Source organism: Oncorhynchus mykiss, chromosome 31, assembly GCF_013265735.2.
Source record: "Oncorhynchus mykiss isolate Arlee chromosome 31, USDA_OmykA_1.1, whole genome shotgun sequence".
Classification (NCBI taxonomy): Eukaryota; Metazoa; Chordata; class Actinopteri; order Salmoniformes; family Salmonidae; genus Oncorhynchus; species Oncorhynchus mykiss.
In genome coordinates, this window is record NC_050571.1 from 34,940,048 (window position 1) to 34,957,171 (window position 17,124).

A 17,124-nucleotide genomic window follows, 5' to 3' on the forward strand; every position below is an offset into this window, starting at 1 on the left:
TTAAAAGCCATGTTCAATGGGGAATGTCCACCAGTGCCAAGCTTTGGGCAATGATGTTTATTCATAGTATTAAACAATAACTCATTTCATGTCATGTACATAACTTAGGTCCTAGGTCCTAGCTACCAGGGGTGGAACGTGGAAATACTAATAGTTGTAATGTTAACAAAATGTTTAATCAAAGCTGTGTCTCGGTCCTTATGACATTTAATGAAAATAAGCCATTTAATGTTGACAGCATTTAATATAGTTCCTTTTTACATGCTCTGTGGAGAAAGAGGAAAAGCTTGTAATGTTGACATTTTAATGACGTTGATTTACTCCGTAAAACACCTCAGACCTCAATACCCCCATTGTTTCAGTGGAGACTCCAGAACAGTCAACTGCTTTTTAATGTCACACACTAATGAAGATATTCTTCAGTAGTTCAACAGAAATTTTGCCAAGCCAAAGAGGTGTGAATTTATTTTTTAAGTAACTTAATTTCAAGTGCACAAATCCATATTCGGTGTTCAATAATATATTTCCTGTATAGTTTTTTTCATTACATGAGTATGAATGGGAAAACTCACACTGTTTCCACAATGTGGAAGACCTGATGACATCAATCACATCTGTCTCAAATCTATGTTGCCAGCTGAATTCTCTGCCCATGTCCTATCCAACAAGAGGGGGCCTGTTTTCCATTCAACCATGGCTACCTATAAAGGAGAACTGTTATGGCCTTAACCAACCCTACAAGGAAGCATTTCCTGGCACTTACAACAGGCATGGGAGAACCCAATAGGAAGTTCAATTCAGAGGTTAGGGAAACAGTAACTATATTAATTTATTTTTAACTCAAATCAATCCCCATGACCTAATATTTTCTAAATATATTGTATGAATATAGTCTATCCAAACAGTGACATATGACAGTGATATCATGGAAACTTTGCTCAGGATTAGATCTATTATTAGGGGAAAGAGACTTGAGGTGAAAACAACAATGCTTGTACAGCAGCTTGTGACCCTGTACATAAGACTGGTGAGTGTGGCTAAGTAAGGACAAATAATACAATCCCAAACACATAGCAACCTACTTCCAGCAGGCTACAACTAAACTGGAGCTTTCCCTCACCCTGCGAGCAGCTTCTGAGTGATTGACCACATCAGTGATGGTGCAGTGCCTGTAATGTGTCTACCAGTGAGTGCCCAGCGGCTAGCCTGGTTACTCATTAGGAAGTGACAGGAAACACTTCCTGGGGTTTAAATACACTGTGGAGGAGCCCTCTGAACCACAAAACCACGTAAGTCAGTCATCACTGCTCACACTTCTACAGTAGTCCAGAAGTACAGTGGGGCAAAAAAGTATTTAGTCAGCCACCAATTGTGCAAGTTCTCCCACTTAAAAAGATGAGGCCTGTAATTTTCATCATAGGTACACTTCAACTATGACGGACAAAATGAGAAAAAAATCCAGAAAATCACATTGTAGGATTTTTAATGAATTTATTTGCAATTTTTTTTCTCATTTTGTCTGTCATAGTTGAAGTGTACCTATGATTAACATTACAGGCCTCTCATCTTTTTAAGTGGGAGAACTTGCACAATTGGTGGCTGACTAAATACTTTTTTTTGCCCAACTGTACCTCCGCTCACTGCTAACAAACACTTGAAAAAAGGGTCCCAAAAGTTTTTCTACCAAAAGCATTTTTATCTGAAGAACACTTTTTGGAAAACAAGGGTTCTTTGTAAGACAGACTTTTACCTAGGGCCTTTTTTCACCCTAAAAACCATTTTGGGAAGACAAAATGTTATTTGATGATTCTTTAGACGCCAATAAATATTATTTGGAAGGAAAGATGTTTCCCTCCCCCCTTTTAAATAGTGCCTGAGTATTAGTGTTTACCTCAGTGTTTACATTTTAACATCAGCAGTTTAGCTAATCTGATAAATTTAAAACGGTAGGTGTGAGAATGTTTGAAACTGTACCTATATTATTGGAATATTTGTGCATGTACACTAGATGACTAAAAGTATGTGGTACCTGCTCGAACATCTCATAAAAAAATAATGGGCATTAATATAGAGTTGGTCCCACCTTTCCTGCTATAACAGCCTACACTCTTCTGGGAAGGCTTTCCACTCAATGTTGAAACATTGCTGCTGAGACTTGCTTCCATTCAGCCACAACAGCATTAGTGATGTTGGGAGATTAGGACTGGTCACAGTTGGCGTTCCAATTCATCCCAAATGTGTTTGATGAGGTTGAGGTCAGGGCTCTGTGCAGGCAAGTCAAGTTCTCCCACACCGATCCCGACAAATCATTTCTGTATGGACCTCGCTTTGTGCATGGGTGCATTGTCATGCTGAAACAGGAAAGAGCCTTCCCCAAACTGTTGTTACAAAGTTGGAAGCACAGAATCGTCTTAGAATGTTATTGGGTCAATAATGTAGTGTTAAGATCTCTCTTCAATGGAACTAAGGGGCCTAGCCTGAACCATGAAAAACAGACCCAGACCATTATTTCTCCTCCACCAAACTTTACAATTGGGACTATGCGTTCGGGCAGGTAGCGTTCTCCTGGCATTCGCAAAACCCAGATTAGTCCGTCGGACTGCCAGATGGTGAAGTGTGATTCATCACTCCAGAGACGTGTTTCCACTGCTCCAGAGTCCAATGGTGGCGAGCTTTATAACACTCCAGCATGGTGATCTTAGGTTTGTGAGCGGCTGCTCGGCCATGGAAACCCATTTCCTAAAGCTCCCGACGAACAGTTGTTGTGCTGACGTTGCTTCCAGAGGCAGTTTGGAACTCGGTAGTGAGTGTTGCAACCGAGGACGCGGTTCAGCACTCAGCAGTCCCATTCTGTGAGCTTGTGTGGCCTACCACTTCGTGGCTGAGCCATTGTTGCTCCTAGACATTTCCACTTCACAATAACAGCACTTACAGTTGACCAGGGCAGAAATTTGACAAACTGACTTGTTGGAAAGGTGGCATCCTATGACAGTACTACTTTGAAAGTCACTGAGCTCTTCAGTTAAGCCATTCTACTGACAATGTTTGTCTATGAAGTTTACATGGCTGTGTGCTCCATTTTAAACACCTGTCAGCAACAGGTATGGTTAAAATAGCACTAATTTGAAGGGGTGTCCACATACTGTTTTATATACAGTGCATTCGGAAAGTATTCAGACCCCATTCACTTTTTCCACATTTTGTTACATTACAGCCTTATTCTAAAATGGATTAAATAAAAATTCCTCAATCGACACACAATACCCCATAATGACAAAGCAAAGTGTTTTTTTTGTTTTCTACATTTATTAAAAACAGAAATACCTTCTTTACGTCCACTACCAGTCAAAAGTTTAAAAACACCTACTCATTCAATGGGTTTTCTTTATTTGTACTATTTTCTACATGGTAGAATAGTAGTGTAGACATCAAAACTATGAAATAACACATGGAATCATGTAGTAACCAAAAAAGTAACCAACAAATCATTCAAATCATGTTAAACAAAACATATTCTTCAAATAGCCACCCATTGCTTTGATGACAGCTTTGCACACTCTTGGCATTCTCTCAACCAGCTTCATGAGGTAGTCACCTGGAATGCTTTTCAATTAACAGGTGTGCCTTCTTAAAAGTTAATTTGTGGAATTTATTTCCTTCTTAATGCATTTGAGCCTATCAGTTGTGTTGTGACAAGGTAGGGGTGGTATACAGAAAATAGCCGTATTTGGTAAAAGACCAAGTCCATATTATGGCAAGAACAGCTCAAATAAGCAAGGAGAAATGACAGTCCATCATTACTTTCAGACAAATTTAATTTACCTTGAAAAGTTTCTTCAAGTGCAGTTGCAAAAACCATCAAGCAATATGATGAAAGTGGCTCTCATGAGGACCGCCACAGGAATAGAAAACCCAGAGTTACCTCTGCTGCAGAGGATAAGTTCATTAGAGTTACCAGCCTCAGAAATTGCAGCCCAAATAAATGCTTCAGAGTTCAAGTAACAGACACCTCTCAACATCAACTGTTCAGAGTTGACTGTGTGAATCCGGCCTTCATGGTCGAATTGCTGCAAAGAAGCCATGACTAAAGGATACCAATAAGAAGACAAGACTTGCTTGGCCCAAGGAATACGAGCAATGGACAATAGACTGGTGGAAATGTGTCCTTTGGTCTGGAGTCCAAATTGGAGATTTTTGGTTCCAACCGCAGTGTCTTTGAGATGCGATGTAGGTGAACGAATGATCTCTGCATGTGTATTTCCCACCGTAAAGCATGGAGGAGGTGGTGTTATGATATGGGGGGTGCTTTATTTAGAAATCAAGGCACACTTAACCAGCATGGCTACCACAGCATTCTGCAGCAATACGCCATCCTATCTGGTTTGGGTTTAGTGGGACAAACACGTGTTTTTCAACAGGACAATGACCCAACACACCTCCAGGCTGTGTAAGGGTTATTTTACCAAGAAGGAGAGTGATTGAGTGCTGCATCAGATGATCTGGCCTCCACAATCCCCCGACCTCAACCAAATTGAGATGGTTTGGGATGAGTCTGAACGCAGAATGAAGGAAAAGCAGCCAACAAGTGCTCAGCATGTGGGAACTCCTTCAAGACTGTTGGAAAAGCATTCCAGGTGAAGCTGGTTGAGAGAATGCCAAGAGTGTACAAAGCAGTCAAAGCAGCTTTAACACTTTTTTGGTTACTACATGATTCCATGTGTGTTATTTCATAGTTTTGATATCTTCACTATTATTCTACAATGTAGGAAATAGTCAAAAATAAAGAAAAACCCTTGAATGAGGTGTTCTAAAACGTTTGTTTTAATTATTAAGACCCTTTACTATGAGACTCGAAATTGAGCTCCTATTCCCATTTATCATCCTTGAGATGTTCCTACAACTTGATTGGAATCCACCTGTGGTAAATTCAATTGATTGGACATGATTGGTCCATATAAGGTTGCAGAGTTGACAGTGCATGTCAGAGTAAAAACCGAGCCATGATGTCGAAGGAATTGTCCGTAGAGCTCGGAGACAGGATTGCGTCGAGGCACAGATCTGGAGAAGGGTACCAAAAAAAGTCTGCAACATTGAGCTTGCCGCCCAGCCAAACTAAGCAATCGGGGGAGAAGTGCCTTGGTCAGAGAGGTGACCAAGAACCCGATGGTCACTCTGACAGCGTTCCAGAATTCCTCTGTGGAGATGGGAGAACCTTCCAGAAGAAAGCCATCTCTGCATCACTCCACCAATCAGGCCTTTATGGTAGAGTGGCCAGACGGAAGCCACTCCTCAGTAAAAAGCACATGACAGCCCGCTTGGAGTTTACCAAAAGGCACCAAAAGGACTCTCAGACCATGAGAAACTAGATTCTCTAGTCTGATGAAACCAAGATTGAACTGTTTGGCCTGAATGCCAAGTGTCACGTCTGGAGGAAACCTGGCACCATCCCTACGATGAATCATGGTAGTGGCAGCATCATGCTGTGCGGGTGTTTTTCAGTGGCAGGGACTGGGAGACTAGTTAGGATCGAGGGAAAGATGAACAGAGCAAAGTAGTACAGAGAGATTATTGATGAGCAACTGCTCCAGAGTGCTCAGGACCTTAAACTGGGGTGAAGGTTCACCTTCTAACAGGACAATGACCCTAAGCACACAGCCAAGACGATGCAGGAGTATCTTCGGGACAAGTCTCTGAATGTCCTTGAACATCTCTGGATAGACCTGAAAATACCTGTAAAGCAACGCTCCCCATACAACCTCACAGAAATTGAGAATATCTGCAGAGAAGAATGGGAGAAACTCCCCAAAAACAGGTGTGCCAAGCTTGTAGCATCATACCAAAGAAGACTCAAGGTTGTAATCGCTGCTAAAGGTGCTTCAACAAAGTACTGAGTATTCTAAAAATACATGTTTATAACTGCAAAAATGTCTAAAAACCTGTTTTTACTTTAGCAATGTATTATTGTGTGTAGATTGATGAGGGGGAAAACGATTGAATCAATTTTAGGATAACGCTGTAACGTAACAAAATGTGGGGAAAGGGGTCTGAATACTTTCCAAATGCATTTTACATATAGTACTGACATAGAAATCATGGCAAAGATATCAACTGGTCTTTCACATTAATATTTGTGATTTTATTGAGCAGGGAGTAGAGTCTGAGTGAACCAACAGCAAATTGGCCAGTCCTACCTAGTTTTTTTCAGTTCTTCATTTCTAGTGATTCAGAAGTTAAATTAATACTCGTTGACTCAGCGGTGTTAAAGAACTCCAGTCTTGGTCTTAATAAGCCGAGTTAAGTGTGAGAGTAAAACACTCAAAACCATGCCCATCATCATATTTCCCAGCATGCTATATTGCAGGTTGATTTTCAGAATTGTTTGTTTCAATTTCTGTGTTTTTGTATTGATTGGACGATTAATGTTATTCTACACAAACATAAATCATTTTTGCTGGAAAAGGAGAGGGTTATAATTGGTATACACCAGAGGTGCAGAGACCGATACATAAACCTCAAAGTGCTGAAGAGCCTGTACCAAAGCGAGCGTCTCCTTCTCGTTAGTAGTGTTTTTGATATGAGGCCAATTTCGTTGAAAAGTACACCGCTGGCATCGGTGTACAGACAAGACAGACGCTGGAAATCCGGAGCAAGCAGATAGCACCGGCGCTAGAGACCAAAAGGGTATTTTTCTTCTCAAAAGCCTCCTGACAGTCGGGGCTCCAACAGAAAACTGGTCAAATTTGTAAGTGGCGCAACAACCTTGGCAAAGTTCTTGCAAAAAGCCTGGTCGTAGCCAGTCATTCCCAAGAATCAGTGGGAAGTTATTGATGGCCTCCACTTTTACCAGGACCGGTCGGACTTTCCCTTGCCCCACCACCTTCCCGAGATATTTAACTGTTGCTCAGGCAATTTTGCTCTTTGTCAGGATAACTGTCAGGTTGGCAGCTGCGAAACGCCTGACTAGACTCAATATCCTGAAGGTGCTCAATATCCTGAAGGTGCTGGGGCCTGCCAATATTCCTTTAGCAGATCCAACTTGCTAACGTACTTAGCAGCGCCAACACAGTCCACACGTCGACCCTGAGCAAAGGGTACGAGTCCAACTTTGTAACGGCGTGGAGTTTCCGAAAATCAGAACAAAACCACAGGACCCATCCGCCATAGGTACTAATATACAGGGCGAACTCCACAGACTGTTACCATATTGTGCAATGCCTTGCTCAAGAATATACTGTACCTCACTGCGGAGTTTCTCTCTCATTTCAGGGTTCACTCGACTGGCAACTACATTTACTTCACACATTCCTAGAGAAAATATTGTACTTTTACACCATACATTTTCCCTGACACCCAAAAGTACTTGTTACATTTTGAATGCTTAGCAGGACAGGAAAATGGTCCAATTCACACAACAGAATATCCCTGGTCATCCCTACTGCTGCTGATCTGGCAGACTCACTAAACACACAAGTGTTGGTGTGCCCCTGGCTATCGTAAATAAAAAACAAAAAAATGGTACCATCTGGTTTGCTTAATATAAGGAATTTGAAATTATCACATTTTTGATACTTAAGTATATTTTAGCAATTACATTTACTTTTGATCCTTAAGTATATTTTAAACCAAATACTTTTAGACTTTTACTCAAGTAGTATTTTACTAGGTAACTTTTACTTTTAGTTGAGGAATTTTCTATTAAAAAAAGGTATCTTTACTTTTACTCAAGTATGACAATTGGGTACTTTTTCCACCACTTTTGAGTTGGCACATTGAGAATAAACCCTGATATTCTAAAAGCAGTGCAACAATGTCGCCTTTTTTCGCCGGAGACAAGTATGCCAAAAAGACAATCTCTAAATTACTCAGACACAGGGTGTCTAGGGCTATGATTCTCACTTCGGGTGCGAGAGGTCCTGGGTTCAAATTCCAGACTAATCCCTATTTTGTTACGTTCCCCAGTAAGAAAACCAAAAATTGTTGCTCAAACAGAAAAGAGAACTAACAGAGTCACTGACAAAAACTAAAACAAAAGACACTCATGGGGGTGTCCACTGAAAGTTGACTAGCAACAACAACTGGAACCTAAAGACCGATAGTGAGTGCCCACTAAATTTGCCCAAGAACAGGCTAACAATAAAACACAGACCAAGCTTAAAGACAGGAAGCAAACCAAAAAGTAGAGCAAAACAAAAACAGGGAAGATCAGATAAAGGATTGTTTGTCTAGAAATCAAATCAGAAGCGTAAACTACAAGGTGTTAACCCTCCACATCTCTTAAGACAACTGGAGCACTGAGCCAGCCACTGTTAAATAGCACCTGGGCCAGCACAGGTGAAACACATACTGACTAGTGAGGTGACACCAATCGGTGCATCCTATGTGCTAATGTGCTAAAAGACCAACCTCATAACACAAATAGAAAAACCAAAACCTGTAACAGTATGACAACATAATATTTGCTTTCAGCATAACTGAATTAAAACCCTTTATCTTAGGCATGATACTGTCCCTGTTATAGTAAAGCATGAGCTGTTGATCATGACAATATCAAAGCAAATGGAATGGAGTTTCCTTGTGAACGGTGCTGCTCAAAGGAAGGTGAGGCTCACTCACCGTTCCAAACAGTCTTCCATCTCCATTCATGGCCAGATAACGGTTGGCTGAGACCCCTTTGATCACTACCTCCCCCACTGAGGTCGCCTGGAGTTGAAGCTTGACTGAGGAGAGGAAAATGTTTTAGTGTCACAGTAAACTCCATTTACTCTATACTGAACAATCAGTCAATTGAAATAAATTCATTAGGCCTTCATCTATGGATTTCACAACTGGGCAAGGGCGCAGCCATGGTAGCCAGGACCTGCCAATTAGAATTAGTTTTTCCCCACAAAAGAGCTTTACTCCTCCGTTTTATCAGCTGTCTGGGTGGCTGGTTTCAGACAATCCCGTAGATGAAGAAGTCAGATGTGGAGGTCCTGGGCTGGCATAATTACATGTGGTCTGCAGTTATGAGGCCGGTTGGACATACTGCTAAATTCTCTAAAACGACGTTGGAGGCGGCTTATGGTAGAGAACGTAACATTCAATTCTCTGGCAACAGCTCTGGTGGACGTTCCTGCAGACAGCATGCCAATTGCACGCTCCCTGAAAACTTGAAAAACATCTGTGCCATTGTCTTGAGTGGCCTTTCATTGTCCCCAGTAGAAGGTGCACCTGTATAATGATCATGCTGTTTAATCAACTTCTTGATATGGCACACCTGTCAGGTGGATGGATTATCTTGGAAAAGGATAAATTCTTGCTAACAGGGATATACATAAATTTGTGCACAAAATTTGGGAGAAATAAGCTTTTTATGCATATGAAACATTTCTGGGATCTTTTATTTCAGTTTATGAAACATGGGACCAACACTTTACATGTTGCGTTTATTTTTTTGTTCAGTATAGAATAGATGTAATACACTGAGTGTACAAAACATTAAGAACGCCTGCTTTTTCCATGACAGACTGACCAGGTGATAACTATGATCCATTATTGATGTCACTTGTTAAATCCACTTCAATCAGTGTAGATGAAGGAGAGGATACAGGTTAAATAAGTATTTTTAAGCCTTGAGACAGATTGTATGTGTGCCATTCAGAGGGTGAATAGGCAAGACAACATTTTTAAGTGCCTTTGAATGCGGTATTGTAGTACGTGCCAGGTGCAGCGGTTTGTGCCAAGAACTGCAACGCTACTGTGTTTTTCACGCTCAACAATTTCCTGTGTGTATTAACAATACTCCACCTCCCAAAGGACATCCAGCCACCTTGACACAATTGTGGGAAGCGTTGGAGTCAACATAGGCCAGCATCCCTGTGGAACGTTTGACACCTTGTAGAGTCCATGCGCTGACAAAATGAGGCTGTTCTGAGGGCAAAAGGGGGGGGTGCAACTCAATATTAGGAAGATGTTCTTAATGTTTGGTACACTCAGTATATGTTATGAATGGTGTTGAAAAGAGACAGATATAGCAAACATATATCAAATAAGCAAGATTTTAATTATTTTTTTATTTCACCTTTATTTAACCAGGTAGGCTAGTTGAGAACAAGTTCTCATTTACAACTGCGACCTGGCCAAGATAAACGCATAGCAGTGTGAACAGACAACAACACAGAGTTACACATGGAGTAAACAATAAAACAAGTCAATAACACAGTGGAAGAAAAAGTGGAAGAAAAAAAAAAAAAAAAGGAGAGAGTCTATATACATTGTGTGCAAAAGGCATGAGGAGGTAGGCGAATAATTACAATTTATCAGATTAACACTGGAGTGATAAATTATCAGATGGTCATGTGCGGGTAGAGATACTGGTGTGCAAAAGAGCAGAAATTAAATAAATAAAAACAGTATGGGGATGAGGTAGGTAAACTGGGTGGGCTATTTACCGATAGACTATGTACAGCTGCAGCGATCGGTTAGCTGCTCAGATAGCAGATGTTTAAAGTTGGTGAGGGAGATAAAGTCTCCAACTTCAGCGATTTTTGAAATTCGTTCCAGTCACAGGCAGCAGAGAACTGGAAGGAAAGGCGGCCAAATGAGGTGTTGGCTTTAGGGATGATCAGTGAGATACACCTGCTGGAGCACGTGCTACGGGTGGGTGTTGCCACCGTGACCAGTGAACTGAGATAAGGCGGAGCTTTACTTAGCATGGACTTGTAGATGACCTGGAGTCAGTGGGTCTGGCGACGCATATGTAGCGAGGGCCAACCGACTAGAGCATACAGGTCGCAGTGGTGGGTGGTATAAGGTGCTTTAGTAACAAAACGGATGGCACTGTGATAAACTGCATCCAGTTTGCTGAGTAGAGTATTGGAAGATATTTTGTAGATGACATTGCAGAAGTCGAGGATCGGTAGGATAGTCAGTTTTACTAGGGTAAGTTTGGCGGCGTGAGTGAAGAAGGCTTTGTTGCGAAATAGAAAGCCGACTCTAGATTTGATTTTAGATTGGAGATGTTTGATATGAGTCTGGAAGGACAGTACAGTCTAGCCAGACACCTAGGTACTTATAGATGTCCACGTATTCTAGGTGATGCTAGTCGAGCCTGCGGGTGCAGGCAGCGAACGTTTGAAAAGCATGCATTTGGTTTTACTAGCGTTTAAGAGCAGTTGGAGGCCACGGAAGGAGTGTTGTATGGCATTGAAGCTCGTTTGGAGGTTAGATAGCACAATGTCCAAGGAAGGGCCAGAAGTATACAGAATGGTGTCGTCTGCGTAGAGGTGGATAAGGGAAACGCTCGCAGCAAGAGCAACATCATTGATATATAAAGAGAAAAGAGTCGGCCCGAGAATTGAACCCTGTGGCACCCCCATAGAGACTGCCAGAGGACCGGACAACATGCTCTCCGATTTGACACACTGAACTCTGTCTGCAAAGTAGTTGGTGAACCAGGCAAGGCAGTCATTAGAAAAACCGAGGCTACTGAGTCTGCCGATAAGAATATGATTGACAGAGTCGAAAGCTTTGGCCAGGTCGATGAAGATGGCTGCACAGTACTGTCTTTTATCGATGGCGGTTATGATATCGTTTAGTACTTTGAGCGTGGCTGAGGTGCACCCATGACCGGCTCGGAAACCAGATTGCACAGCGGAGAAGGTACGGTGGGATTCGAGATGGTCCGTGATCTGTTTGTTGACTTGGCTTTCGAAGACCTTAGATGGGCAGGATGGATATAGGTCTGTAACAGTTTCGGTCCAGGGTGTCTCCCCTTTGAAGAGGGGGATGACCGCGGCAGCTTCCCAATCCTTGGGGATCTCAGACGATACGAAAGAGAGGTTGAACAGGCTGTTAATAGGGGTTGCGACAATGGCGGCGGATAGTTTCAGAAATAGAGGGTCCAGATTGTCAAGCCCAGCTGATTTGTATGGGTCCATGTTTTGCAGCTCTTTCAGAACATCTATCTGGATTTGGGTAAAGGAGAAGCTGGGGATGCTTGGGCGAGTAGCTGCAGGGGGGCGGAGCTGGTGGCAGAGGTTGGAGTAGCCAGGAGTGAGACATGGCCAGCCGTTGAGAAATACTTGAAGTTTTCGATTATCATGGATTTATTGGTGGTGACTGTGTTACCTAGCCTCAGTGCAGTGGGCAGCTGGGAGGAGGTGCTCAAAATATAAAAACGAAATAACAATGTAACAATATTTTTATATTGCAGTAATGGTTTATTGAAAGTCAAGTATTTAGTTGAAGAGAAGCACCCAGATTCTAATACTTTTTGTAGAGTCAGATAAGCCTACATGTGCTGTGCCAACGGAGCATATTTCAACAACATATTTTTAGCATAGTTCAAAAAACAAAATGAGTTCCTATCAAACTGGCCTGATAAGGCAAAATGGCAAGACAGTACATTGTAAACGTATATACAGTATATCACAAAAGTGTGTACACCCCTCACATTTTTGAAAATATTTGAGTATATCTTTTCATGTGACAACACTGAAGAAATGACACTTTGCTACAATGTAAAGTACTGAGTGTACAGCTTGTTTAACAGTGTAAATTTGCTGTCTAAACCGCTGGCAACAAAAGTGAGTACACCCCTAAGTGAAAATGTCCAAATTGGGCCCAATTATCCATTTTCCCTCCACGGTGTCATGACTCGTTAGTGTTACAAGGTCTCAGGTGTGAATGGGTAGCAGGTGTGTTAAATTTGGTGTCATCGCTCTCACACTCCCTCATACTGACTGGTCACTGGAAGTTCAATATGGCACCTCATGGCAAAGAACTCTGAGGATCTGAAAAAAACTAAATTGTTGCTCTACATAAAGCTGGCCTGGGCTATAAGAAGATTGCCAAGACCCTGAAACTGAGCTGCAGCACGGTGGCCAAGACCATGCAGCGGTTTAACTGGACAGGTTCCACTCAGAACAGGCCTCGCCATGGTCGACCAAAGAAGTTGAGTGCACGTGCTCAGCGTCATATCCAGAGGTTGTCTTTGGGAAATAGACGTATGAGTGCTGCCAGCATTGCTGCAGAGGTTGAAGGTGTGGGGAGTCAGCCCGTCAGTGCTCAGACCATACGCCGTACACTGCATCAAATTGGTCTGCATGGCTGTCGTCCCAGAAGGATGCCTCTTCTAAAGATGATGCACAAGAAAGCCCGCAAACAGTTTGCTGAAGACAAGCAGACTAAGGACATGGATTACTGGAACCATGTCCTGTGGTCTGATGAGACCAAGCTGAACCAAATAAGTGTATATGGTGTCAAGTGAGTGTGGCGGCAACCAGGTGAGGAGTACAAAGACAAGTGTGTCTTGCCTACAGTCAAGCATGGTGGTGGGAGTGTCATGGTCTGGGGCTGCATGAGTGCTGCCGGCACTGGGGAGCTACAGTTCATTGAGGGAACCATGAATGCCAACATGTACTGTGACATACTGAAGCAGACCATGATCCCCTCCCTTCGGAGACTGGGCCGCAGGGCAGTATTCCAACATGATAACGACCCCAAACACACCTCCAAGACGACCACTGCCTTGCTAAAGAAGTTGAGGGTAAAGGTGATGGACTGGCCAAGCATGTCTCCAGACCTAAACCCTATTTAGCATCTGTGGGTCATCCTCAAATGGAAGGTGGAGGAGTGCAAGGTCTCTAACATCCACCACTCCGTGATGTCGTCATGGAGGAGTGGAAGAGTACTCCAGTGGCAACCTGTGAAGCTCTGGTGAACTCCATGCCCAAGAGGGTTAAGGCAGTGCTGGAAAATGATGGTGGCCACACAAAATATTGACACTTTGGGCCCAATTTGGACATTTTCACTTAGTAGTGTACTCACTTTTGTTGCCAGCGGTTTAGACATTAATGGCTGTGTGTTGAGTTATTTTGAGGGGACAGCAAATTCACACTGTTATACAAGCTGTACACTCATTACATTGTAGCAAAGTGTCATTTCTTCAGTGTTGTCACGAAGATATACTCAAATATTTACAAAAATGTGAGGGGTGTACTCACTTTTGTGATAAATATATATAGTATCAGAGGCATCTGTATGCACTTAGGGTTTGTGTAATGACTAATGTCATGAAGATCCATTCCTCTCTGAATAAATACATAATTAGTAGTTGTTACGTGCAAGGGAGCATGAAAGTTTACTAAACATCTGTGCAATAGGTCTCGTGATCTCATCTAGAAGTGAAACTTTCTCTTTCAGCCATGGTTAATTTCATCATCCCTTGCTTTAAATCATATGGATAATGCAAATGGGTACGTCAACAGTGTTCTACTTGAATGAATGGTCATAACAGAAAATGAGGTTCTCTTCCAGTTTCGTGTATTTGTTATTACATACACTTATAGAATATATGCCTTATTGAGTAAAGATAAATGGTACTGTAAAGCACATGATGCCAATATTTGGGCAGTAATTGAAATGACTAATGTCTGTCGTCTCGTCTCTTAGTAGTTAATTGCTTGTGATTTTGGACAGCTGTTTGAGTGCACCTGTTCCATGTCCCATCCCCTATCACCCAAGGATCTACTGAGCAGTGCTTCCTGTGATGAAAACCCCCTCTTCGACATGGGCCCCTTCTCCTCCTACCAATTACTGATGCAATCTGAGATACATACATTGAAGAAAAAAAACAACTAGATCGTGAGTGATGTGGTTTAAATATGTCAAGGGCAAACCTTACATATTACTTGTTGCATGTTACATTTAAAGCTAATCAATAACACTCCAATATATATTATACTGAAGTGCTAAAAACACAAACCTAGATCCTCAATTACAATCAATCAATGGCCTTTACTTATGTGAAGTCAAGAGTTGGTCTATGTATTAATACACATTTCACACGAAAGTTATATTTTATTTCTGGACATTTCAATTACAAGTGACATAATAGCAGTGCCTTTTTAATGTATGGCAGTGTTACACACCCAGGTGACTTGAATGAGATCAAAATATACACTTACCACATTCATGAAAGCACGTGCAAAGGCTAATGTACAAGAACTAGACAAACTTATTTGAATGTTGGAGAAGCCATAAACGCATGCATTTAAATTCACTTTAGTCCTCCATGATTTCCCAGTTACTTCACTGTCGCCCTTACAAAGCATAAAGAAGCTTTGTCTGCCATGCAATGGACTGGAACCACTTACTGTGGGGGTCGTTCTTCTCTCGGATCCCATCCACGCTTCCATTAGAGTTTATCCTCAAGAAGTAGCCACCGTTTTTACAGTACAGCCTCTTGGGCTCCTTAAAGTTTCCTGGAGGGAAGCCGCCACTGCCTCCATCTTCAGGTGTGGCGGGTAGAGTGGTGATTTCTCCTGTGGCCATCTCTTCCCTTTTTCCCTGCTGCTGCTGTGTGTTAGCAGTGCAGCAGCCCTACAGTGGCCTCACGCTAACTGCTGTTCCCTCCCTCCTCCAGCAAGCCTCACAGAACCTGATTTTAGTTAACCACCAGGGTCAGATAGTTTGTTCGAGAACCCCCCCTCTGGTGCAACATGCCGTCTACTCCCAAGCCGAGAGGAAATGAAGCGTGAACAACACTTGGAAAGGTGCTTGTTATCCTCGATGGCAAGGTCCACCCCTCTCTGGCCTCTTCTCGTTCCTTTAAGAAAGCCTAAGAGTTGATATTCGAAAGTAGTTTGAATGGAGATTTGCGTGTTCCCCCCTCCATAGTCTTCTTCCTCTACTCTGAAAAGTTTATAGCAGGGCAGCTAGCTGAAATCTGGAGAGGCTTCCCCTGTGGGCCTCAGATAACATGCGCCCTCCAATGCGAGTACAGACACACCGACACTTGCACAAGCCCACTTTGACGTTGTAACTGAACCAGCCAACCCTGCACAGCACTAGCAGAGAAAAGACTGGGCTTACTGACAGACCTGCGTCATAAAAGACCCTGGGCTGGTGCAACCTGAGACCAGTAGAGGCTTCAGCTTAGCCCCACAGCTTGGAAGAACTTTTGAGCAGAATCAGTGATTCTGTGCTATGTTATTGAAGAACAACAACAAAAATGCAGCAGAAAGTACAACAGAGTAAATTACAATGGGCTTGTCTAATTTAACAAAAGTAAATTGACTATTTGAATGGCCCCTTCAAACAGAAACTCTGCGTTAAGTCGGGAATTGCATAAAAGCTGTTTCTATGAAGTATGCCATTTAGACATTTTGTCTAATCAATTTTAACCTGAGTCAAAGACATGAATGTGTGTTTTCAAAGTAACCACTGGACACAGACTAGAAAGAACAGAGCTTTACACATCTAAAACTCAGATTATGGTTGATAATATCACGGTAATTGGATGCATGCATATCAATGAAAAATGTAACCACAGCCAGACAACAATGACTCAGCACAAAATAATACTTCCTGTTCACTTGACTATCCTCACACGGACTGATGATAATTTTAGAATCATACGGAGTTGAAACAGTAGGTCTTGTGTGGGCTTTGTGTGCCATGGACATAATTTTCAGACAGTACTTCAGATACAAATGCTTTCATCTAATTCCAGGTACACTGTCTAACTCTGTTTGCCATGACGAAGTATTAGGCCTTGGATTCCTCCAGACACTCCTCAAACATAAGTTGGGTTGTGAGCAGACATAAGAATAAAAAATAAAAAAAGTGTCTAGTTTGACCTTCTAAATGTGTCCCTAGTTTGACCTTCAAAATGTGTCACTAGTTTGGTCTTACCCATTTCCTTCTCAGTTGTCATGTTTTCATTGGTCATCATCACACACCAACCAATTCACAGAAACACAACCACTGAGTGATGCTACAGTTAAAATAGCTTGGATTCCAAAATACAGCCATCACAGTCTGTTAGAATATGACCAATGGAAATAAAAATGGTAAGTTCTAGTTCATAATTAAGTTCACTGTTAAATAAAAACAAGACAGCTTCTGGGACCTAGTGAGAAATTTTGATATTTATTTAACCTTTTTAGCAGGGTTTTGGATTAGTCAGACCTGAGACATTTACTTTGTCTACGAAATGTCCTTTTCTGCAAACTCTTGCTATGTTGTTATGACAAACAGGACCAAGCAAGTCATGAAACCATGCCCTGTTGGCTGGGATTTAGGCAGTGTTCAAAGTTGAGACACATAGGAAGCAAATCGAGACTCAGGTAAACACTGACA

General features: G+C 42.1%; 1 protein-coding gene across 2 annotated transcripts in view; it reads right to left on the reverse strand.

Annotated features, from left to right (window-relative positions):
* The window catches only part of fgf2 (fibroblast growth factor 2), a 96,188-nt gene that overhangs the window by 2,916 nt on the left and 76,148 nt on the right, over positions 1-17,124 (reverse strand). Inside the window, exons 1-2 of one of the 2 annotated variants that reach the window (XM_021584053.2) lie at positions 15,138-15,825; positions 8,614-8,717 (exon numbers count right to left, since the gene is read on the reverse strand). In XM_021584053.2, coding sequence (XP_021439728.1) covers positions 8,614-8,717; positions 15,138-15,315 — 282 coding nt within the window. In that variant the 5' untranslated portion in view covers positions 15,316-15,825. Of the gene's footprint in view, positions 1-8,613; positions 8,718-15,137; positions 15,826-17,124 lie in introns of those variants that run through there. The other variant, XM_021584054.2, reaches the window with a different exon arrangement.